Source organism: Coregonus lavaretus, assembly GCF_964263955.1.
Source record: "Coregonus lavaretus genome assembly, chromosome: 25".
Lineage (NCBI taxonomy): Eukaryota > Metazoa > Chordata > Actinopteri > Salmoniformes > Salmonidae > Coregonus > Coregonus lavaretus.
In genome coordinates this window covers 33,174,358-33,200,040 of record NC_140012.1, presented here as the reverse complement: position 1 = coordinate 33,200,040, position 25,683 = coordinate 33,174,358, and the positions used below count along the sequence as shown (strand labels likewise).

At 44.0% G+C, this 25,683-nt stretch overlaps 1 protein-coding gene across 1 annotated transcript; it reads right to left on the bottom strand.

Annotated features, from left to right (window-relative positions):
- Nucleotides 1-799: 799 nt before the first annotated feature.
- On the bottom strand, nt 800-25,302 carry msh6 (mutS homolog 6 (E. coli)). The gene is made up of 20 exons (XM_084141496.1): nt 24,963-25,302; nt 22,662-22,867; nt 19,597-19,772; nt 18,608-19,306; nt 18,088-18,240; nt 17,697-17,894; nt 15,710-15,856; nt 15,144-15,234; nt 14,536-14,795; nt 13,910-14,150; nt 13,477-13,775; nt 13,059-13,261; nt 12,775-12,889; nt 12,411-12,597; nt 5,787-6,073; nt 5,373-5,490; nt 5,026-5,115; nt 4,575-4,729; nt 2,903-3,105; nt 800-1,145 (listed from the first exon to the last, which is right to left on the bottom strand). Exons 1-20 carry the CDS (start codon nt 25,199-25,201, stop codon nt 1,064-1,066), a joined length of 4,149 nt encoding a protein of 1,382 aa, XP_083997622.1. The 5' UTR covers nt 25,202-25,302; the 3' UTR covers nt 800-1,063.
- Between the last annotated feature and the right edge of the window lie 381 nt (nt 25,303-25,683).

Genomic DNA, 25,683 nt, shown 5'->3' with positions numbered 1-25,683 from the left:
CAAAAAATACAGTGGTCTTGTTAAAAGCTTTTAGAACTGTCGCCAGTTTTGTTTTGACTCTTTGAACACCCAAACACCTTTTTATTTGTCTGCAATATTTGTCCGCACTGGAGTTAAGGAACCATGAATGCTTCCCTACAGATTTCCTATTATTTGGACCATACTGGAGGTAAACATCAGTATAAATGACAAGTATTAAGGGCTGGATTCAATCCGTACCTTCCGCGTTATAATGTAAAGGTAATTTCTGATTTACCGTCAATGACGTCGCCGAACGTAGGAACATTGCCTTTAAATTTCAATCGAACTATAATGCAGATCTTCTGCGATACGGATTGAATCCAGCCCCAAGTCTTGTGAACTCACAGCTGTCTAGTTAGGCTCCAAGGCCCAGGCTGTCCTGGTTAACATGGCGCTTTTCTAGCCTGGTCCCAGATCTGTTTGTGCCGTCTTGCAAACTCGTTTCCCGCAATGCCACACAAACAGATCTGGGACCAGGCTAGCGCAAATATTTTCACATTGGAGTAAAGCATTGCCGGAGATCTTTTTCTAAAGTAAAGCTCTTGCTCTACTGAACATAAAGCTGAGACATTTAAGTATATAACAGCAGTATATGGTTTTCATTGCTTTCCCATCCATGTGTTTTGGTGACTGTGGGTTCTCAAACAGCCTGAATTGTATGCATGTACCATAACATCTAGACTTAATATATTGTGGAGTATTCAATAATCATTTTGTAGATGCTAGTGTTAATTAAAAGGGTTTAATTTCCTAGATAGAGAAAAGTGGTCATTTTTTTTAAATAAACTTTATTAGATCATACAGTAGTGATTTGTGATGGTGGAAAGTGGAGAACAAAATTTTTAAATGAGAACAAGTAGAGAACTACAAACAACGAAACATGGATTCAAGGATGTGAAAGGTTTTAAATGTTGCAGATATAATGAATAGAGCTGACACTTTCCTATTCTGACAATCATTTCTGTTCTACTCGATACATTTTTAATCTGAATGTTGTGTAACGTTCTCTTGAACAGGCCCCAACAACGAAACAGCCTCATCTTCACAGGTTGCCGATCATCCGGACCAGCAAGGCAAACTGTGTGCTGGCTGCTGTGGGGTCTTCAGCATACAAACACAGCTTCCTGTGGAGCAAAAATATGGAAAAATAACATACTACATGTAACTACAGTATAACACATACTTGAAGACTGAGATATACGCAGTACATTAAGAACACCTGCTCTTACCATCACATACTGACCAGGTGAAACCTATGATCCCTTATTGATATCACTTGTTATGTACACTGAACAAAAATAACATGCAACAATTTCAAAGATTTTACTGAGTTACAGTTCATAAGGAAATCAGTCAATTGAAATAAATTGGGCTCTAATCAATTGATTTCACATTACTGGGAATACAGATATGCAGCCGTTGGTCACAGGTAGGGGCGTGGATCAGAAAACCAGTCAGTATCTTGTGTGACCGTCTCAGGCAGCGCGACACATCTCCTTTGCATAGAGTTGAATGTTGTCCCACTCTTTAAAGGCTGTGTGAATGGCTGGCGGGAACTGGAACACGCTGTCATACACCTCGAACCAGAGCATCCCAAATATGCTCAATGGGTGACATGTCTGGTGACTATGTAGGCCATGGAAGAACTGGGACTTTTTCAGCTTCCAAGAATTGTGTGCAGATCCTTGCGACATGGGGCTGTGCATTATGTTGAACCATGAGGTGACGGCGGCGGATGAGTGGTACGACAATGGGCCTCAGGATCTCGTCACGGTATCTCTGTGCATTCAAATTGGCAGATAAAATTTAATTGTGTTCGTTGTCCATAGCTTATGCCTGCCCATACCATAACCCCACCATGGGGCACTCTGTTCACAACACTGACATTAGCAAACTGCTCGCCCACACAACGCCACAACGTCTGCCATCTGCCCGGTACAGTTGAAACCGGGATTCATCCGTGAAGAGCACACTTCTCCAGCATGCCAGTGGCCATCGAAGGTGAGCATATTCCCACTGAAGTCGGTTACCACGAACTGCAGTCAGGTCAAGACCCTGGTGAGGACGACGAGCACACAGTTGAGCTTCCTGAGACGGTTTCTGAGTTTATGCAGAAATTCGTCGGATGTGCAAACTCAGCTTCATCAGCTGTCCGGGTGGCGGGTCTCAGACGATCCCACAGGTGAAGAAGCCGGATGTGGAGTCCTGGGCTGGCGTGGTTTCACGGTCTGCGGTTGTGAGGCCGGTTGGACATACTGCCAAATTCTCTAAAATGACGTTGGGAGGCGGCTTATGGTAGAGAAATTTACATTAAATTCTCTGGCAACAGCTCTGGTGGACATTCCTGCAGTCAGCATGCCAATTGCACGCTCCCTCAAAACTTGAGACATCTGTGGCATTGTGTTGTATGCCAAAACTGCACATTTTAGAGTGGCCTTGTCACCAGCACAAGGTGCACCTGTGTAATGATCATGCGGTTTAATCAGCTTCTTGATATGCCTCACCTGTCAGGTGGATGGATTATCTTGGCAAAGGAGAAATGCTCACTAACAGGGATGTAAACACATTTGTGCACACAATTTGAGAGAAATAAGCTTTGTGTGTGTATGGAACATTTCTGGGATCTTTTATTTCAGCTCATGAAACATGGACCAACACTTTACATTTTTGTTCAGTGTACATGAAGGGGAGGAGACAGGTTAAAGAAGGATTTTTAAGCCTTGAGACATGGATTGTGTATGTGTGCCATTCAGAGGGTGAATGGGCAAGACAAAACATTTAAGTGCCTTTGGACTGGGGTATGGTAATAGGGGAGGGGGTAACTCAATATTGGGGAGGTGTTCCTAATGTTTGGTATACTCAGTGTACTTCTACCACATACTTGAAGACTCGTAGGGAGATGGTGCTCCTCTCAAACTCCTTGGCCTTCCTGTGGCCGGATTGGATAACATCCTCAGGCAGGTTGGCGAGGCGAGCAGCGTTGAAACCATAGCTTTTAGGACACGCTCCCGCAATGAACTTGTAGAGGAAGGTGATGGTCTCCTGACTAGGGTCCTCATCTCCCTCATTCTCCACCATACAGGCCTGCGAGGGACAGAGTAATTTGTTAATTAATGGGTTAATTGCTTGAACTTCTAGAGGAAGGCGATGTCTCCTGGCTAGGGTCCTCTTCTTCCTTCTCCACCATATAGGCCTGATAGGGGAAGACTGGTTGGTTGATTAAAGGCCCAGTGCAGTCAAAATTCTGTTTTATATCATATTGTACACGAACACTGTAAAAGTGTGAAAACATTTGAGCAGTGTTATTTCCTGATAGTTGCTGGTTGAAAATACAATCTACACAGGACCTTCTAATCAGCCTTCTAATTGCATGGGTGGGAGTTTCGGCTTTCCATGGTGACATCACCATGCGGTAAATTGGTTAATAGACCAATAGCTAGTTTTCAGTTTTCCCCTCCCCACTCCCAGACAGTCCTAGGAAAATTCTTGCTTGAGAAAAAGTTTAGCTAAAAAGCAAATTTTGCCCATTTTAATGGAAATCTATCCAATTGGTGACCGATTTTCATGCAAATATTCAAAAATCGGAATAAGAACAATATGCGCAGCCTCCAGAGTGACGCAGCAGTTTAAGGCAGTGCATCGCAGTGTTGCGGCATCACTACAGCCTGGAGTTTGATACCGGGCTGTGTCACAACCAGCCGTGACCGGGAGTCCCATAGGACGGCACACAATTGGTCCAGTGTTGTCCGGGTTAGGGTTTGGCCGTGGGGGCTTTTTCATTGCATTTTCAACTCTACTGATGGTTTTCCTCAATTTCTTTTTGCGTTATATATCGAGTGTGCCCACTCTGGTATTGGCACGTGCGCTCTAGCCAACAGCGCTATAGCCTACATGATGAGATTATGATGGACAAAAGTGTAAGAATTGTTATTTGTCAAACGACAGCCAAGTATCGATTATCATGTCATCCGAATAAGATCCTCAATATTTATTGGAAAGGAGCATCAAGATCATCACCTTGTAAAGTTCATCATAACTTATCATTTCATCTGTAGCCTAATAAACTGCATGCTTTCCCGACGAGTCGTAATGGGAGGACCACAACATGTCATTGCGTGACTCCAAGTTTACTTCGATATGATGGTTATTATCAATATTTGCGTATTTTAAAAAGTGTTACCGCCTACATTTCTTGCATAATTCATTTTACCGACACAAAAAGATCCCACATTGTCTAGCGTATTTTTTGGGGGGCGGGACATTTGGAAAGTTTCCCGAAAAATGTTGTTTCCATCAGGCCTGTCATGGAATTTTTTATCCGACATGTACGTTACTCGCATAAAAAGGTTGAATGGAGACCTGGTTAGAAAGGTACTTAATTGTTAACCAGAAATTATTTGATATTGCTATAAAAGTCTGCAAATTTGTGATTGATTGACAGAGCCGAAAATAACGTGTCCAGCCGTATAAAACCCGAAGGCACAATATTTGTCATTGAATTGTTGTCTGTGTACCGTATTGAGCTTGCTTATGTGTGTGGTGTGTCTCCTCACCATGTGTCCGAGCCGTACAGCAGGGTTGTTGGTGTAGTCTTCTACTAGGGAGTGGTAATGTGTAGAGAAGAGGGTCCGACAGCAGATCCTCTCTGCCAGCTCGTTCACCACAGCACTGGCTATCGCTGTGCCGTCATATGTGGCAGTGCCCCTTCCTGCAACACAATGGATCAGTTTCTCTCTCACTTAAACTTCATGGGCTGATTTCCCAGACCCAGATTAAGCCTAGACTTTGACTAAAATGTATGTTCAATAGAGAATCTCCATTGAGCATGCTTTTTAGTCCAGAACTAAGCTTATGCTGGGTCTGAAACTTGCCAAAGAACTATGCCTCAGAAGTGGAGGATGACCCCAAAGGCTACTAAGAGACGTCTTCTTGTAGTACCCACACCATGTTGAACTCAACACAAAGACCTAAGAGAGACAAATAGATAAGAGATGTGTTGTTTACCAAGTTCATCCAACAGCACCAGGGAGTGCTTGGTCCCATGATGGAGGATACTAGCAGTCTCACTCAGCTCTACAAAGAAGGTGCTCTCCCCTGGAACACACACAGGCCAAGGTTAGATCCACTTAGTTCAGGAGGACATCTTAAGGGACTCAGGGAAAACACTTGTTCTGTATCCCAATTCTCAACCCTAATGCCCTAAGTGTTCATTTCCCTTCATGGATTTAATAGGAAAGGAATGGTCAAAGAAATATGGTTGAAACTCCCACTAGCCCATGCTTACACCAATCAAATACTTTTAAATGCATGGGGAGGAGTGACTTGCTGGGGAGTGGGGTACGAGTCCTTACCAGCCATGATACGGTCAGATGCTCCCAAGCGGGTGAAGACTCTGTCCACAGGTGTGAAGGACAGGCTCTCAGCAGGAACATAGCAACCCAACTGGGCCAAGATCACCACCAGACCACACTGTGGGAGGAGTGACCAAGCACAGGATGAAATACACATCAGGACCAAGTAAATACATAATCACTACTAATCCAGACTGTGCCAGGAACACAGAACCACCACAGGGTGAAATCTAACAACTTCAAGCCAACAACTACAGAAGAAACAAAAGTACACACAGGACCTAGGTGAGGTTCAAGATCAACTGCCATTCCTGTTGAATGTTTATTGTGTGTCTTGGTGTGATCTTGCTGCACAACCAGTTTCTCTCTGGGACAAATAAAGTTGAAAGTGAAAGTTGAAAGAAAAACCCATACCTGTCTCATTAGAGTAGACTTTCCTCCCATGTTAGGCCCGGTGACCAGCACGCAGGGGGCGTGTCCTTTATCCTCCTGCCCCTCCTCGCCGCCAGGGCAGCCAATAGCGATGTCGTTAGGGATGAAGTCATCACCAAAGAAGGTTTTGGTGACACAGGGGTGGCGGGAGCCCCTCAGGTCCAGGAAGGCTGCTGATTGGCTGACGTCACCAGGAAGTAGTACTTGAGGCCGTGTCATTGGTCCTCCGTCTCCCCCCTGGCTGTACCGTGTCAGACTCAGCAACACATCTACACAGGTAAAAAGTAAAAGCAGATCCTAACTTAGTATATAAACATACATTTTGTTTTTGTAGATGTGTTGTATGTAGATGTGTTGTTTGTGTATAAATGATGCATGTCTGAAGTTAGTTACATCTTACAAAATAGTACTTAAACACACGATGAACATAAAATATAAACCAAATGTAAAATGCACTTAATATTGTGATGGCCTCTCATTGACCACATTGGCTTCAAGGCAACCATCCAAGCCCAGTCAATCCCCATCCATACCATCCTCTCCTTTAGACCAACACTGGCAGTGTTCTGTCCTCATTAAGTTCATTAATATCTAATAGGGTTGTTTTAGCAGCGTAGCTCTCTGGAGTAAACATAACTACACACAATGGATGTGTCCCAAATGGCACCCTATTCCCTATATAGTGCACTACTTATGACCCTAGGCCCTGGTCAAAAGTAATACACTATAAAAGGAATAGGGTGCCATTTGGGACTCATCCAATGCTTAGCAGAGTAATGACCCAGACAAGGCTGTTAGTGAAACACATTATGTTGCTGCAGTAGAGCTCAATCATTAACAATGCAATCATCTCTTTTCTCCTGCTGTTTTCATTAGAGCAGAACTGAGTAAGGCTAATGTGGCGTGGTAAAAAAAGTAGGCATGCCAAGTGATGCAATGCAGTGGTTAAAACCTAAATTATTTTCCAATCGTTTCGTTCTGAACCACTATTTTTTTGTACTGTTCCAACCAGCAAAATAGAGTTCTGAACAGGTACAACCCCGCCAAAAAAGTCCCGGTTTATATTGTTCCATTCCTTATTTAACCTGTGAAATCAGTTTTTTTTACATTTAGCTTTGTTGGATTGTAGCTTGAAATATACTTATTCATGTTACCATACCAGAACTTATTGATTACTTTACATGTATAAGGAATGTATATGTTGGGGTCAATGGAGGGTGGAAAAGAAGAAGGTGTATGGAAAGTTACTGAGTGAGGAAGGGGGAGTGCTGAAAGTCTACATTCTGTCAAAATATGGTATTGTTAAATCTCATGGCTCCTAAGGAGGGAGGCAAAGGGCAACAGTCTGGTTTCAGTCACTGATAAGGTAGGACAGTCGTGGATTAGGGAGGTGCGAGGAATTTGGCCCGAGGTCAGATGAAGTGAGAAAGAACAGTCCCACACACATTTCCACACCAACGAAGGTTCTAGCAGGAGGCGGGGCCATGACTACACCAGTGAAAGGAACCAATTTAAGTTCCTGACTAGCAACAGAGATGTATTGGCTGTCTAGATGTGCAAGGACTTGACTCCGCCTAGTAGGAGGGTATAAATATATGTGCTTGTGTAAACATGTCTTTGTAGCCGTTTGACCCAGTGGGGAATAAACTTGGGTTGAGCTTTTCCTAGTCATCTATAAGTTTTTACTCTGTTTGTTTAGAACAGCTAATTGAATTACTTCACCAATCAGTGCGGATAGAGCAGCTTGCTATGGAGCAGGTAAGCTAGTTGTTTAAATGCGTAATGGACTGACAAGTGTAAGGCGTGAGATGCGAATTACATTTTGCAGGTGTGGAGAGAGTGGAGGTGGTTTGGCTTGAAGTGCTGGGCATCTTGTTATGACATGCATTATCTGAATTAGGCCCACAGAATTATACCTACGGAGGAGCGGCTTCTATGGAGGAACTTTGAATGTCCTTTGAACTTAACGCTAAACCAGAGCTAGCTAACAAGCTTGTGTGTGCAGAGCTGCATGAGAATTAAAAACACATCTTACCTTTTTTGTAATTAATTAATCCATTGTGTAATGTGATAACTATAGTATTCTTAACTAGCATTGAAAAGGTTAATCCATTCTTCTGTTATTAAAAATATATCTTCTGAATCATGCTTGTATAGGTCAGTAGGCTACAGTAGTCTATGCATCGGAGGTGAAGGGGCTCTAGTAGTCTATGCTTCGGAGCGGGAGGGGCTACAGTAGTCTATGCTTCGGAGCGGGAGGGGCTACAGTAGTCTGTGCTTCGGAGCGGGAGGGGCTACAGTAGTCTATGCTTCGGAGCGGGAGGGGCTACAGTAGTCTGTGCTTCGGAGCGGGAGGGGCTACAGTAGACTATGCTTCGGAGCGGGAGGGGCTACAGTAGTCTGTGCTTCGGAGCGGGAGGGGCTACAGTAGACTATGCTTCGGAGCGGGAGGGGCTACAGTAGTCTGTGCTTCGGAGCGGGAGGGGCTACAGTAGTCTATGCTTCGGAGCGGGAGGGGCTACAGTAGTCTGTGCTTCGGAGCGGGAGGGGCTACATTAGTCTGTGCTTCGGAGCGGGAGGGGCTACAGTAGACTATGCTTCGGAGCGGGAGGGGCTACAGTAGTCTGTGCTTCGGAGCGGGAGGGGCTACAGTAGTCTGTGCTTCGGAGCGGGAGGGGCTACAGTAGTCTATGCTTCGGAGCGGGAGGGGCTACAGTAGTCTGTGCTTCGGAGCGGGAGGGGCTACAGTAGTCTGTGCTTCGGAGCGGGAGGGCCTACAGTAGACTATGCTTCGGAGCGGGAGGGGCTACAGTAGACTATGCTTCGGAGCGGGAGGGGCTACAGTAGTCTGTGCTTCGGAGCGGGAGGGGCTACAGTAGACTATGCTTCGGAGCGGGAGGGGCTACAGTAGTCTGTGCTTCGGAGCGGGAGGGGCTACAGTAGTCTATGCTTCGGAGCGGGAGGGGCTACAGTAGACTATGCTTCGGAGGGGGAGGGGCAGGTAGCCTACATGCACACACACTGGTAAAGATTTCCAGCTGGCAAGCAGGCAGACGCTGGAATACGTTTGAGTGATAGTGAGGGCTTTGCTTAGGTGTTTTGTTTTAGTTTTTCGTAGGACTGGAAAAAATGTCCGGAACATAAAATACAATTATAAACCGGTTCCCATGCTTTTAAAATAAAGGTTCTGTTCCAGAACAGTAGAGATCACATTCGTTCCCTGTTCCGTTGCGCAGAAAATTACGTTATTTTCCAGTTTTTGGTTCAGTTCCCTGAACCGGTTCAAACCCCTGCCAAATATGATTATATAGCCTACTGTTTATTATAATAATAATAATAATAATAATAATAATAAGCCACTTAGCAGACGCTTTTATCCAAAGCGACTTACAGTCATGCGTGCATACATTTTTGTGTATGGGTGGTCCCGGGGATCGAACCCACTACCCTGGCGTTACAAGCGCCGTGCTCTACCAGCTGAGCTACAGAGGACCACTATAATGGGTGTAAAATATCAGTTTGCAAACGTGTTTATACATTGTCAACAAACCAATGTCTGTGGCTCACCAGGTCCATAAACTGTATCTATGGCAACCAGCAGCACCTGGCTGCAACTTAATATTTATCTATAAGTATAATGCTGTAGGTTTATTGAGTCGTTCTGAATTCAAGTGGACCTACACTACCAGTCAAAAGTTTGGACACCTACTCATTCAAGGGTTTTTCTTTAATTTTTACATTGTAGACTAATAGTGAAGACATCAAAACTATGAAATAACACATATGGAATCATGCAGTAACCAAAAAAAGTGTTAAACAAATCAAAATATATTTCATATTTGAGATTCTTCAAATAGCCACCCTTTGCCACTCTTGGCATTCTCTCAACCAACTTCATGAGGTAGTCAACTGGAATGCATGTCAATTAACAGGTGTGCCTTGTTAAAAGTTAATTTGTGGAATTTCCTCCTTAATGCGTTTGAGCCAATCCGTTGTGTTGTGACAAGGTAGGGGGTGTATACAGAAGATAGCCCTATTTGGTAAAAGACCAAATCCATATTTTGACCTGCTTGGGCCAAGAAACGCGTGCAATGGACATTAAACCGGTGGAAATGTGTCCTTTGGTCTGGAGTCCAAATTTGAGATTTTTGGTTCCAACCGCCATGTCTTTGTGAGACGCGGTGTGGGTGAACGGATGATCTCTGCATGTGTAGTTCCCACCGTAAAGCATGGAGGAGAATGTGTTATGGTGTGGGGGTGCTTTGCTGGTGACGCTGTCTGTGATTCATTTAGAATTCAAGGCACACTTAACCAGCATGGCTACCACAGCATTCTGCAGCGATACGCCATCCCATCTGGTTTGGGCTTAGTGGGAATATCATTTGTTTTTCAACAGGACAATGACCCAACACACCTCCAGGCTGTGTAAGGACTCTTTTACCAAGAAGCAGAGTGATGGAGTGCTGCATCAGATGACCTGGCCTCCACAATCCCCCGGACTCAACCGGGTCGGACGGCAGAGTGAAGGAAAAGCAGCCAACAAGTGCTCAGCATATGTGGGAACTCCTTCAAGACGGTTGGAAAAGCATTCCAGGTGAAGCTGGTTGAGAGAATGCCAAGAGTGTGCAAAGCTGTCATCAAGGCAAAGGGTGGCTATTTGAAGAACCTCAAATACAGTGGGGAGAACAAGTATTTGATACACTGCCGATTTTGCAGGTTTTCCTACTTACAAAGCATGTAGAGGTCTGTAATTTTTATCATAGGTACACTTCAACTGTGAGAGAAAAATCCAGAAAAATCACATTGTATGATTTTTAAGTAATTAATTTGCATTTTATTGCATGACATAAGTATTTGATCACCTACCAACCAGTAAGAATTCCAGCTCTCACAGACCTGTTATTTTTTCTTTAAGAAGACCTCCTGTTCTCCACTCATTACCTGTATTAACTGCACCTGTTTGAACAGGTTACCTGTATAAAAGACACCTGTCCACACACTCAATCAAACAGACTCCAACCTCTCCACAATGGCCAAGAACAGAGAGCTGTGTAAGGACATCAGGGGTAAAATTGTAGACCTGCACAAGGCTGGGATGGGCTACAGGACAATAGGCAAGCAGCTTGGTGAGAAGGCAACAACTGTTGGCGCAATTATTAGAAAATGGAAGAAGTTCAAGATGACGGTCAATCACCCTCAGTCTGGGGCTCCATGCAAGATCTCACCTCGTGGGGCATCAATGATCATGAGGAAGGTGAGGGATCAGCCCAGAACTACACGGCAGGACCTGGTCAATAACCTGAAGAGAGCTGGGACCACAGTCTCAAAGAAAACCATTAGTAACACACTACGCCGTCATGGATTAAAATCCTGCAGCGCACGCAAGGTCCCCCTGCTCAAGCCAGCGCATGTCCAGGCCCGTCTGAAGTTTGCCAATGACTATCTGGATGATCCAGAGGAGGAATGGGAGAAGGTCATGTGGTCTGATGAGACAAAAAATAGAGCTTTTTGGTCTAAACTCCATTCGCCGTGTTTGGTGGAAGAAGAAGGATGAGTACAACCCCAAGAACACCATCCCAACCGTGAAGCATGGAGGTGGAAACATCATTCTTTGGGGATGCTTTTCTGCAAAGGGGACAGGACGACTGCACCGTATTGAGGGGAGGATGGATGGGGTCATGTATCGCGAGATCTTGGCCAACAACCTCCTTCCCTCAGTAAGAGCATTGAAGATGGGTCGTGGCTGGGTCTTCCAGCATGACAACGACCCGAAACACACAGCCAGGGCAACTAAGGAGTGGCTCCGTAAGAAGCATCTCAAGGTCCTTGAGTGGCCTAGCCAGTCTCCAGACCTGAACCCAATAGAAAATCTTTGGAGGGAGCTGAAAGTCCATATTGCCCAGCGATAGCCCCAAAACCTGAAGGATCTGGAGAAGGTCTGTATGGAGGAGTGGGCCAAAATCCCTGCTGCAGTGTGCGCAAATCTGGTCAAGACCTACAGGAAACGTATGATCTCTGTAATTGCAAACAAAGGTTTCTGTACCAAATATTAAGTTCTGCTTTTCTGATGTATCAAATACTTATGTCATGCAATAAAATGCAAATGAATTACTTAAAAATCATACAATGTGATTTTCTGGATTTTTGTTTTAGATTCCGTCTCTCACAGTTGAAGTGTACCTATGATAAAAATTACAGACTTCTACATGCTTTGTAAGTAGGAAAACCTGCAAAATCGGCAGTGTATCAAATACTTGTTCTCCCCACTGTATAAAATATATTTTTATTTGTTTCACACTTTTTTGGTTACTACATGATTCCATGTGTGTTAATTTCATAGTTTTTATGTCTTCACTGTTATTCTACAATGTGGAAAATAGTAAAAATAAAGAAAAACCCTTAAATGAGTAGGTGTGTCCAAACTTTTGACTGGTACTGTACATGTGCATGATCATGCTCATGAGAAGATGTTGATCAATGTGCATTTGATTTGACAATTTAAAATACACACAAATGTGTAAAATTGCCCAGGATACTCAGAAGACTTGTTTCCATTGTGGTCCTCTCATTGAGCCAGTTAAATAAACCTAATAAAGCAAAGCTTACCTAGCACAGCCATGCACTCCACCCCAGTCTGCCAGTCCCTGTAGTTCTTGTCAAAGTTGTAGAAGAGTCTTCTCATGCAGTCCTTCAGAGCTGCGTCTCTCTTCTCCTCGAGATTCTGTAGCTCTGAGAACAGACGCTCTATCTCCCTCGTCCAGTAGCGCTTCCAGCCCTTCTTCGTGGACTTCACCTGATTAAATAGAGTTCAGAAAAGTTTGCTAAACTGTCACTCCACAATATTTGACAAGACATACTACAGATTAAAAACCACATCGTGGAACACTCAGTATTTGTAATTTGGCAGACTTTTTTTTCCCCCCAGCGGAATTGAACCCCTGAAAATGGCATTGTTTTCAGCCACTCTGACCTTGTACTCCTCAGGTATGTTCCTCTCTGAGACGCTGTCTGGTACTTCCATCTGGAAGCGGTTCCGTCCCGTCCCCCAGTAGGTCAGGTTCCTGCAGCCCAGCCTCTTCTTCTGCCTGGCAACATTCAAGTTTGTTAACTGTATTTTACATTTGTCCATGAAGAAAATAGCGAAAAAGCTATTTCAATTTCCATTCTTCATTGGGCATGCTTTTTAGTCCAAGACTAGGAGTAATCTGAGCCTGGGAAGGTTTCCTAAATGTGTGTCTCAAGTGATGAAGGTACCTGTCAAGGTAGTCCTGTAGGTCCTTCTCACAGGTCTTGATGCCACTGAGAGCCTGGTCAAACTCTGGGTCAAAGCCAGCCTTAGGGGTGATGACTCCGGTGGTGCGTGCCTTCTGGTGGTCGAAGGCTGTGTCCCAGCGTTTCAGCTCGGCCGACAGGTCAGGGAAGAGGCCTTCCTGACCATCATCCTTCAGGTTGACCACCTGATGAGATTACATGAAATTGTACTTTATTAAATTGCCAAGAGGAAATCAGTTTGTCATGCTTAGTTACAACCATAGTAAAAAACATAAATACAAATACTCACAACACTTAAAACAATCACAAGACAATACAGGACAGTTAAAAAGTAAAGAATTAGTATAGTAAAAAGAACAATTCAAGTGACAGGTAGTGTTGTGGTGTGTAGTGTACAAACCTGGCACAGTAGCCTGGACCGGAAGTCGACCGCGACCGGTCCTAGTATGGACACAATCTCCTGCATGGTCTTGAAGCCCTCCAGAGCCGAGAGGAAGTCAGCAATCTTTCTCTTACTGTAGGTGACCTCTTCATACAGAACAGCCCTGCTGTCCGGGTGGTCCTGACCCTTCTGAGTACCGATGCTGTGGATCTTACTGAGGAGCCTCTCCAGATCAGGGAGCTTCTTGAGCAGGTCTGAGACCTCCGTAGCCTGGGCCTGCACTCCCATCAGGTCCTCCAGGGCATCCAGGCGCTCCCCTATAATCATTATAATACATGGGGTTTATATAGAGCATTTCAATAACCCAAAGACAGCAAATCAAAAAAATAAGACAATAGCAAACCAACCAATGAAAACAATAGGTGTGTCTGCATTTTCGTGTGCCCCTCACCTATGGATGTGGGGTTACAGAGCGGGGAACAGAGCCATTGCTTCAGCAACCTTTTACCAAATGGACTACTACAGGTATCTAGGCGTTCCAACAGGGTCCCCTCTGTACCCCCCGAACCATTCTGCAGGATCTCCAGGTTGGCTAGGGTCACCCCGTCCAGGACCATACGCTGACGGGTCTGTGAGAAGAAGTGGGTCGGCCCAGCTGCCTTCTCCATCTCCACGTCCACCGGGACGTATTCCTAGAATTTGGGATACAATCATGAATAGACTGGATGCACCCCTGGAATAGACTGGATGCCAGTCTGTTTCTGCTCTCTTGCCAACTCCTTAGGGATTTGTCATGCAATGTTTGGTTTGACAATGACAAGAGTAGGCAAAAGCATAAACAGATCTGGGACCGGGCTACGCCTGAAAGGCTCAAACTAACTACATTTACGGAGTAGCAAGCTAGCCAGCTTAGCAGGATATTAAGGCTGAATGCTCTATTGGGCTACTTATTTTCCTTCAACATTTACTAATTTATGGTTAGCAAACGTTCATAATACAAATTAAGCATTAAACCAATCAAGTTTAACTTGCTTCATTATTATGGTCGGCTAATCGGTTAACCATTGACATCCCTACCTTGAAGTTGGTCATGGACAGCAGCTCCTGGTCTACCAGACATTTCTTCAGGTAGAAAATACACCCTCCCAGGGCCGACAGGGCCAACTCATAACCCTCCTTAGGGGTCAGACCCAACGAGTCGCTCTCAGACGTCATGGATTTGAGGACAGAGGGGAGAACACTGCTCCCAGACTCCTCATCCTTCCCCACGCTCTCCTTAAAGTAGTTTTCCTCAGCTAGGGTCTTCAGGGTCTTCTGAGCGTCCCAGAACTGGGAGCCTGTTTAGAGGGAGGAGGGTGTAATGTAGTGAACATTACTGCGATTCCAGTCCATGTTTTCATTATATTGATAACCGATAAACAGTATTCCAGTCCATGTTTTCATTATATTGATAACCGATAAACAGTATTACATTCCATGTTTTACTCATGCACTAGTTGAGCGAGAAAGCAAGTGAACAACAATGTTGGTAAAGTAAAGTTCAACAAACGATATCAGACGCCTGACAATTTTTCGTATCAACATAAAGATGTGCATTACAGATGGGAAGTATGGGAGAGGAAGGGGTCATTGTAAATCTGTCATCAGTATCATTGTAAATAAAGTATTGAAAAAGAACTGCGAACCTGCAGTCAGCCCCTCCTGCATAGCCGAGGACAAAGAAGCCTTGAAGATTTTACGGGTTTCAGCTGAAGGGTTCCCCTTCTCGAAGAGCACCTGTGTGAACAGAAAGAAAAGAAAGGAAAATGTATATAAAATGTTCCTTTATGTCTAAAAACATTTTTGACCAGGACGGGGCAGATCAATGTTGTGTGTCTTGTTGTTGTTGGGTGATTGTGATATGCTGTAAGTGTTATGAAAACTAGATAGGGTAATTTCCCTAAATAATAATAATTGTGTGACTTCCTTCAGCTGTCCAAACATATTTTTATGGTAGTGGAAGAAGTTAACAAGTTGAAATTGTTAGTGTTGAACAATTGAGGCTGTAGAACAGTGGAGGCTGATGAGGGGAGGACGGCTCATAATAATGTCTGGAACGGAGTGAATGGCATCAAACACCTGGAAACCATGGAAATCATGTGTTTGACGTATTGGATACCATTCCACTTATTCCGCGACAACCATTACCACGAGCCCGTCCTCCCCAATTAAGGTGCCACCAACCTCCTGTGCTGTAAAAGTAGTGCCTGACCTGTGCGGGGGCATAATGTGACACCAGGGTGCGGAGCCGGGAGCAGTGTCGGTCGTCCTGGAATTGGCCCACATGGAAGTACCCTACAGATGTATCTACGAAGCTGACCCCATAGGTCCTGCAGCGCCCTGAACTCTCCTCCTCTGCCTTGAGATGAGAGGAGGTTATACTTTGTGATGCAAAACATATTCCTGCACAGTTTAAAGGGTTAGTTCATTAAAAAAATGACATTGAGAAAGTTCAGGCTTGTAGTGCAGCTTTGCTAACATTCTGGGACTGAGGCCTACTCTCAACTCAAGGTTAGAGGAGTTTGACCCAAACTCAGAGTTGCAGAGTAGTGAACTACATGTAGTTCAACTAGTAATTTAACTACATTTTGCATTAGCTTGGTGGTAGTTGAACTCAGTGGTGTAGTGGTGCCTGGAGAAGTGGGTATCTAATTTTGCCCCAAAATTACCCAAAACGGCCCGCCCGGTGAAGGAATGGCACCATTTGTGAGAAATTCAATGAGAAACAGTGGCAAACACTGAATTACCTAAATTGATAAATCCCATATTGGTCTTTCACAGTCAGGCCAACCCAAGCTGTAATGTGAAGTAGGCTAATAATAGCCCTACTATTGAAACAGATAAATGAGGCTGTGGACGGAGAAATTCACAGGTTTCTGATTTTTACCATTTTGCTCTTGCTGTCGAAGTCACACTTTCAACAAATAAAAAAAATACAAATTTGGATGTTCTAAGTCCACAACAATGCTTAAACCACATCAGGAGACCACTTTTGAGGTCTGGGAAAAATATAAGAAATTTTGATTTGAGTGTAGTTACCCTTTAATTCAAGTGTGCAGGCCCCTAGCACTGTTTTTTGGTTACTCGTGTTTCTGTAGCGCACGAGATTGAGTTTGCAAAACAAATTGCCACTGGATTGATGCAAGTAATCATCATTATGTCATTCTGCCAGTAGGCATAGCTAGTTAACATTTAATTGAGAAGGTTTTTGGAAAAGCCCTTCCATCTACCAAAATCCAACCATAAAAATGTTCAGGGAAATATTTTATAAACACTTCCTCATATGCGCTCTCCTGACTGTTCTATTGGTTTTCAAATAATCAACTTCCTTTCATTGTCTAGCAGCCAAAGGCATTATCCTAGTAATATTAGCAACCCATGATAGTTGCATCTTTAGATCGTCCCTCTTTCTACATTTTGAATGGATATTTAGAACTGTGTTTTCCCGCAAATTGCTTTTTGGAACATTCGCTCATCACCTGGCCAATACCATCCCTACGGTGAAGCATGGTGGTAGCAGCATCATGCTGTGGGGATGTTTTTCAGCGGCAGGGACTGGGAGACTAGTCAGGTTTGAGGGAAAGATGAACAGAGAAATCCTTGATTAAAACCTCCTCCAGAGCGATCAGGACCTCAGACTGGGGCGAAGGTTCACCTTCCAACAGGACAACAACCCTAAGCACACAGCCAAGACAACGCAGGAGTGGCTTTGGGACAAGTCTCTGAATGTCCTTGAGTGGCCCAGCCAGAGCCCGGACTTGAACCCAATCGAACATCTCTGGAGAGACCTGAAAATAGCTGTGCAGCGACGCTCCCCATCCATCCAACCTGACAGAGCTTGAGAGGATCTGCAGAGAAGAATGGGAGAAACTCCCCAAATACAGGTGTGCCAAGCTTGTAGCATCATACCCAAGAAGACTTGAGGATGTAATCGCTGCCAAAAGGTGCTTCAACAAAGTACTGAGTAAAGGGTCTGAATACTTATGTAAATGTAATGTTTTCTATTTTTTTTAAAAATAAATTAGCTATAAAAAATGTTTTTGCTTTGTCATTATGGGGTATTGTGTGTAGATTAATGAGAAAAAAAACAATTTAATCCATTTTAGAATAAGGCTGTAACGTAACAAAATTTGGAAAAAATGTAGGGGTCTGAATACTTTACAAATGCACTGTATAACGCATCACAAAACACATCCTACCTTCTCCTTGATGCTCAGGAGGTATTTGCTCTGTGTCTCAGAAGGGGCTCCGTCCAACACGCTGTAGGTCTGTGTTCCCCGTGTGATGATTCGGCACACCTCGCGCTGCACCACCCGGTCAAATTTGGTGGGCTTCAGCATGGTCTTACAGCGAGCCTCCATCATATCTGGAGTCTCCGTCTGCTCCACTCGCGCCACCTAACATAAGAAATACTTTATTAATGACTGAGGAGAAATTGGTTTGCCAGCAAAACAGTAGTGATGGGGGGGAAGGGGGGGAAAATCAATAGTTACATATAGCAATATTATTTTGGACAAGGTTAAGCTTTCTTTTAAAAGGGTGAGTCTAAGCTTTTATTTAAAAAACATAGTTTCAAAATGGCTCCCCCACCTTGTATCCCTTCTGCACCAGTCCGTCTGAGAAGCGTCCAAAGCCAATCTCGGGGAAGCCAGAGTGGGCCCAGGCCCCCTTCATGAAGGTCAGACCCAGCTCGTTGACACCGATCACAGCGTCCATGTGGTACAGCTCATAGAACTTACCCACCTGAGTAATAATACATTTTATTTGCACCTTTCAAGAGAGATGAGGACACTAAAGGACAGTTTCACAGCCACAGATTTAGCCTAGTCCTAGACTAAAAAGCATGTTCAATGAAGAATCTCCAAGAAGTCAGGCTGTTCTGGAGGCAAAGGGGGTGTCTGACCCAGTATTAGATGGGTGTACCTAATAAACTGGCCGGTGAATGTATGTTACACAAAGAAGCATTGCACCGCCACCAAAATACAGCACAACAAACACAGACTAGCATGGGAAAATCCTATCCAAAATCTAGGCCGGGTTACTTTGTAACACTGTGACAACTGCTGATATAAAAAGGACTTCATAAATACATTTGAATGATTGATAGTACCTTGTAGAAGAGCACGGCGTCGAACGTCTCCGACTTGAGCTGCCACCAGCGCCGCATGCCTGGGGTCGTTTTGTTCAGGAAGTCTTCTGGGACGTAGAGAGTCGTGGGGTCGTAGTCTTCCTCAGACTGTCTCCGTCTCTTGGTGTCTTTCCTCCGGCCTTCCTGTAGCCAATCAAGCTTCTCATGGTCCCATACCGTAGCCCCACCATGTCCGCCGGCAACTGAGCCAATCGCTTGGCTGTCGAAGCTCTCCGGGGCCAAAAAGGCTGAGAGTCGAGACTTGGTGTCGGCTGTGATGGTGCTAGTTAAGGGGGCTCTCTTGGCGGGTTCGGGAAGAGTGGGAATCTTGGGTTTTGGTTTGGCACTGGATGGCTTCTCTGCGGGCCGTTTGCGTTTCACCGGTTTAACTGGGCTACCGGGTTCAGCCTCGTGTTCACTTTCTGCATCTTCCTCCTCCTCCGACGCACTGTTCACTACCTCCTCTTCCTCGTCATCTTCCTCACTGCTACCTCCGGCCTGTTCTGGTTTGAATTCATCACCCGAGTCTTCACTGTCGGAGGCGACCACAATGCGGCGACGCTTGGACTTGCTGCCCTGTTCTGCTGTGGTGCGGGATGAACGGCGACTAGGCTTTGACTTCACTGTCTCATCATCTTCCTCTTCAGTCAAGTCTTCGTCAGTCAGTGCTGACTTATCAAGCTGTTGGAAGAAGGGGAAATAAATAATCTAGGCGCATTATGTTTGAAAATATTAAACACATTTGCTTTACACTTGCCAGTTTGCACACAACGAGACAGAGTAAGAGTATATAATGATACAGTATTCATCATTATTGAGTGGTAAGTCCAATGTACACTACAAAATGAAAAAGGTTTTGATACTGGCTTACATTTGCATTAAAATGCATCTAGACAGACAGATTGTGGATTCATAAAGTATCAAAGGGAAATGCAATGTTAGCAGCAGTACATACGGAAAGGTTCTCTCACCTCCATATCCTCCTCCTCCTCCTCCTCAGCATCAGATGGGTCCATACAGACAGGCATCTTCAGTCTGGTCTCTGAGCTGTCTGGCATAGCAGCATCAGCCAGCTCCATGGCCCTGCGGATCACAGGCTTACCACTGAAGAACACCCCTCCCGTCTTAGCATCACTGCTGTCCGAGCCTGGGATGGAGTACAAGTGAGAAGCAACATTATTTTTAGTACACTCCAAAGTGTACAGTACCAGTCAAAAGTTTGGACACACCTACTCATTCAAGGGTTTTTCTTAATTTTTTACATTGTATAATAGTGAAGACATCAAAACTTTTAAATAAACACATATGGAATCATGTAGTAACCAAAAAAGTGTTAAACAAATCAAAATATATTTTATATTTGAGATTCTTCAAAGTAGCCACCCTTTGCCTTGATGACAGCTTTGCACACTCTTGGCATTCTCTCAACCAGCTTCACCTGGAATGCTTTTCCAACAGTCTTGAATGATTCCATATGTTATTTCATAGTTTTGATGTCTTCACTATTATTCCACATTGTAGAAAATAATAAATATAAAGAAAAACCCTGGAATGAGTAGGCGTGTCCAAACTTTTGACTGGTACTGTATATGGCTCTAGAACAATGTTCTGTCTAAGCTGCGCGCGCAGTAGCCCCGGGACTGCTGCGCAGAAATATCAGCCCACAGAGAGAAGCACGAGATTGAACTTCACTTTCTAGAGCAGTGGTCACCAACCAACCGGTCGATCGCGAAGGCATTCCTAGTGGATCGCCAAATATTTCTGTAAAAAACCCAACGATAAAGCTGTGTTCCTTTTTTGGGGGGGTGCACCCGATTCAGCTGCCCTGCGCGCTGAGTAGGCAAACTGTTGCCATTTAGAAACAGGTCATGTGTCTAAAGGTACAAACTCTGCCTTCCCGGCGGGCCCAGAGAGCAAATGAAGTGCACTACAGGCCTACCGCTGGCCAATCGGATGGCTCAGATTACTGTGTCTGCAGTAACGTAACAGGCATAAGAAATCTACAGCAATGTTGATACTGATTTCAAAACGTTTAAAACCCATGACTAAAGAGAAAATGTCAATGAATACAGCAAAGAGCTGCTGTTTTTATTAGTGAGTTCATGTTTAAGTTCTTACTCAGCACTGTCAACACTTTGTATTCAACACTTTTATAAGCCACAAAATGCGCTTTCTTCCTATTTCCACTCAGCGCTACAACAAGCACTGCAGCAGTAATGAATGAGTAGGAAAGTGTATCTATAGGCTTGCGTTGTTATTATTAGCTGCTTGGGTCTTTTTTAATTTTGAGGAATATTTCACTTTCTCTGTTCATAGGAGTAACAATGCAGTCGCAGAAATAATGCGGTGCAACTCGAGTTTCACCATCAGCTGGAAGACGGTGTCCCTTTTTGGTCAGTGTCAGTGGAGGAAAGGGAGAGCGGAGGGATGTTGAGAGGCGGACCCTCAGGCTGCTGCTCTCTCCCTCCGCTGAGACTGACCATCAGATGCAGGCGCCATCAAATTATTTAAACGTATGCTCACTCAGCTATGCCTCAAGTAATACAACAACGGATCTATTACCGGTGTGATCATCTAGCCTACCTCAAATTTTGAAATATGATTTTTTTAAATGGCCTAAACAACAATGCATTGACAGGGCAATTCAAGCAAAGCCAATATGTGTTGATAATGTATTGGGCCTATAGCTTACTGCACAAACCTCACTGCTACAGAACTGTTTTTAATTGGTTAATGTTGCATAGGCATACGTTTTTTTAAGTCATGTTAAAAGAATCTGAGCGGTATATCTCGCATTTTGACTCAGAAAAGGTTGGTGACCACTTCTAGAGTTTTCCCTGTTAACACTATCAACGTTTCCCTTTACTGTGGCAATTGTGATTGATTCAACCCAATATTAGCCACTTTCAATGCAACATACCGAAACAAAACGAACTATACAAGAGATTTTGTTGTAGGCAGAACACATCGGAGTAGAATTCTATTGCATTGACACGTACTACTCAGCCCGTACTCTACACAGACCGGTGCGGCATAAACAATCAGAGCTGCAGTAGGCCTATATGCAAATAGACCATTGCCATTTATGGATCTGTGCCATTTACGTTGAACTGGACTGTGTTAACAGCATGAGCGGTTGAGAGTAGATGCGCTTGTTTGGAGATCAAAGCAAGAGCTGCATGTAGCCACGTGTGCACATTTTGTTCATATCCTTTGCTAGTTAGTGAGTTATTAGCCCAGTTATAGATCATTTGTAGTCAGCAGTAGGGGAGTGATTGCTTCCTACAAGAGCACAAAACATTTACATTTCTAGACATCTTTGAAAAGCGAGTGGGGTAAAGAGTTGTTTTTTGTCTTAAAGGGGCAGTGTTGTATTTTGAGCTAAGTAGCCAATAGGCAGAGGGTAGCATAATGTCTGATTTTCTGTAATAATGGTATGGGAATAATAATGCATTATATTTTGTAAAGTGGTTTCTTGCATCAAACACCACAACATTTTCAGTCACCTCCTTGTCTGAAGGACAAGTGCATAAACAGGTTAATGTCAAACCCTGCATGTTTTTTTTCCAAAAGTATCATGGAATGTAGACCTACATTGAACACCACACTTTGGCTTCTACTGTAGGCTGAATGATAGAACAGCTATTTCCATGTTAAAATGTTATGGGATGCATTTTGCTCAGTGCCAAAAACATTTAATTAATAAAATGCATTGGAGAAGCTATTGCTGTAGTAATATAGCCTAACTCTTAACTGGTATCTTGCGTTTTACATCTTGTATTTAACCTCATTAGCCATATCATAGCTAGAATTAGCCTGATATCAGATTTTCTTGAGCCGTCTTGCTCCTATGGTCATTGTCATTCATGACAACACACATAGGAGTTTGCAAGACAGAACAAACAGATTTGTGGCCAGGCTAACCAAGAATAGATAGACCATAGATGTCCACCTGCACAGGGGTAGGTGAGTGACGTAGCACCCTGTAGATAGTACAGGCAGGGAGTTTTGCACAGGTAAATCATAGCTTTCTCACCTTGATACTCGCGGATATATTTGGTGCTGACCCAGCCCCTGGTCGGCGGCTCGTCGAAGAAGTGGACATGCAGGCGATGGCTTTTACCCCTGCCCCTCATCTGCTGCCCGCCGAGGGGCTGGGGCACTACCATACACGGCCACCAGGGGTGCCCTTCTAGCTTGGCCCACACCAAGGCTCCGGCACTGAATGGACATGGTGCTGGACTGGAAGAAAAGAAGATGGAGAATAAAAATCAGACAACAGGTTACCTAGTAATAATCTCTCCTGTCTTCCCAAGTGTCCACTTGTTGAACTTCCCTTCATGGATTTGAAAGGAAATTACTGGTATGGCAACTCCCTTGCCTACTCTAGCCCATGCCTACGCCAATCCAATGCTTTGTACATTCGTGGGGAGGAGTGAACAAGTGCACACTTCAAGAGGAAAGGGAGATTATTGGGACGCATCCATAGAGTTCCCTCATTCATTTGTTTTACATTAACCTAAGGTAGCAGGCGTAAAAGAAAACACCTGAGTGGAGTTTCCACATCCGGGTTTCAGCTGAAAAGGAAGCTAGGTTGAATAGGGTTGAATTAGCTGTATCACAGAGTTTCTAAACCCAGAGGTGCAAGATCGCGAGACTTCCGGGAATGCTTGCGAAACAGACCAGGCCGGGTTTTGGGGTTTGATAAGTCAATGAGAGAAGTGAAAAATACTTCCTTAGTTGTTAATTCTCTCGAAATCTAAAAAGGCACAACCTAGATTAGAGCAAATGTCTTAAGTAGTTGAACATGTTATTACTCCAACCTCGTTTAAGTGACAAACTGACAAGTTTTAATTTTAGTCAAAAACAACTTTATATCAAAAGGAGTGCCTTTGATTTGACAGCCTGCACAGGCGCAGTTTGGCACGGGTCGACCATTAGACACGATGACGTGTTTCTGTGCATGAGCTTAACTAGCCAACGTCGCAATGACATCGCCTACAAGTGTGATCAGGGATTTCTATTGAATAAGCAGTTTCTGCCTGTATCCCTTAAAACTGGATGCATCCGGTTGTCATCAACTCCGCTAACGCCTCGTTCACACCGACAGACAGCGTCACTGCGCAAAATGTTACGCAGCATCATCTGGATATGTGTGCAACAAAAGTTCAACATTCACCTTCTGCTACCATTTCTGTCAAGCCATCTACACATACAGTTTGACGCATACGTTCGATAAATCCAACGTATGCACCACACTGCAGCTAGGCAAACGCCATTGGAAATGAATGTACTTCCACAGATAGAATAAGCCAGATGTTTCACCGGATATATAAAATGTGAGGCATCCGCTTGCCGTTTCCACTCACTACCAAATATGGTAGTGAGAGGAAGCCCAGTGGCTGGCTGTGGGAGAAGATGGATTTTGGCTGACATTCTCATCAATTAAACATTTGATCTCAATACAGTTTTCTGTTCCCAAAACTAGAATCTGTTATGAACAGAGTGGACTAAGTTTTGTAGACTTTACCCTTTGCCAAAGTTGTAAAAAATCTTGTTGTTTAGGAGTGCAAAGGCGAATTCAGTTATCGCACACATGCACTTCAGTAGGCCTTCCCCTAACCGAAATATGCAGATGCATGCTAGAACGGGCCAATAGGATCTCGCTAGCTCGTGCTTGGCTCTGCCCACCTCCTTGCTTGTTCTGCCCACTATGACTCATTTGTTCCCATTGGAAACGACAGGCTGTGGTCTATCTTGGTTTAGTTATAAAAAATCTTTGGTACTTCTGGTATACCAAAATGCAATGACACTGTCGATGTGATCGAGGCGTAAACATAGTTTTACATCGATGTGAAGATATGATGCCTTGTCCCTCTCAATAGAATTGGTACCCCTGGGTCTACGTCAGCCCCACATCATGCCAGTCACGCAAGTGTTGAATTACGTGACACGTTCTCCCGCCAAATGAGGACGCATGCATGTTACTGTGTACATTGACATGCTTGATCAGAATTGATTATTTTCCAACAGCAACACTGTCTGACAATGGATGCACATGGAAGTGTGTGGAATGGTTGAGTGACAAATAACATTCCTAGTTAACTGATCAGCTGACTGGTTACCTAGTTTTATCCAGCCACTAACTGTCTAAATCGTATTGCATTACATAACGTCTGTCCTGTGTAGACGAGGGAGTTAGCTATTTCACAAATCAAATGTCATTACTGCACGAGTTATAATTAGCTACTGTAGCTTGCTACTGCTAAAACCACTAGCCACACCAAAGCAACTCGTTGTTGTTGTTGTGCTAGCTAACTAACTTGATCTGCCTTACCTCTCCTTTACTGTTGGGGTCTTATTCCCAAAGAGTTTGCCGAATCCGCCTTTGATCGCTTTTGTAGCAGTCTTTTTGGTGGTCGGAGTTTGAGATGCATGCTTAGCTTCTTCTTTTGGAGAGTTGTTCTTTTTTCGAACCGAGGATGGCAAGTCCGCTTCTGCAGGCGAGGGTTTCGCCTTCGGAACCGGTGGCGGAGACTTATTGAAAAATTTGAAAATGCTGCTTTGCTTCGCCATAAAGTCTATTTATGGAAAATGTTATAATAAAGTGATTTAGTTAATCAAACGCTTAGAATCTGCTAGCTCACTGTCTGGTCTGCAGGCATCAGTGCTCGTGCACTGTTCGCGGGAAATTCTCAGAAGGTAAAGGGTCACGTGGGCGTGGCTACAAGGGAATTCAGCCAATAGCAAACCATCTTTATTCTAGGGATTTATATAATAATAATAATAATAATAATATATAATATGCCATTTAGCAGACGCTTTTATCCAAAGCGACTTATAACATTTACATTTTACATTGTAGTCATTTAGCAGACGCTCTTATCCAGAGCGACTTACAGTTAGATTCATCAAAGAGTTTTGGGTTCATGCTGGTTCATGTCAAACAAATAACACATGTATTTTCTCTGCCCGAGTAAGAAAAAGTTAGTTAATACGGATTTGTTTTTATTTAGGAGTTATATTTAATCATGATACAGACCTACTATGTTATGCGA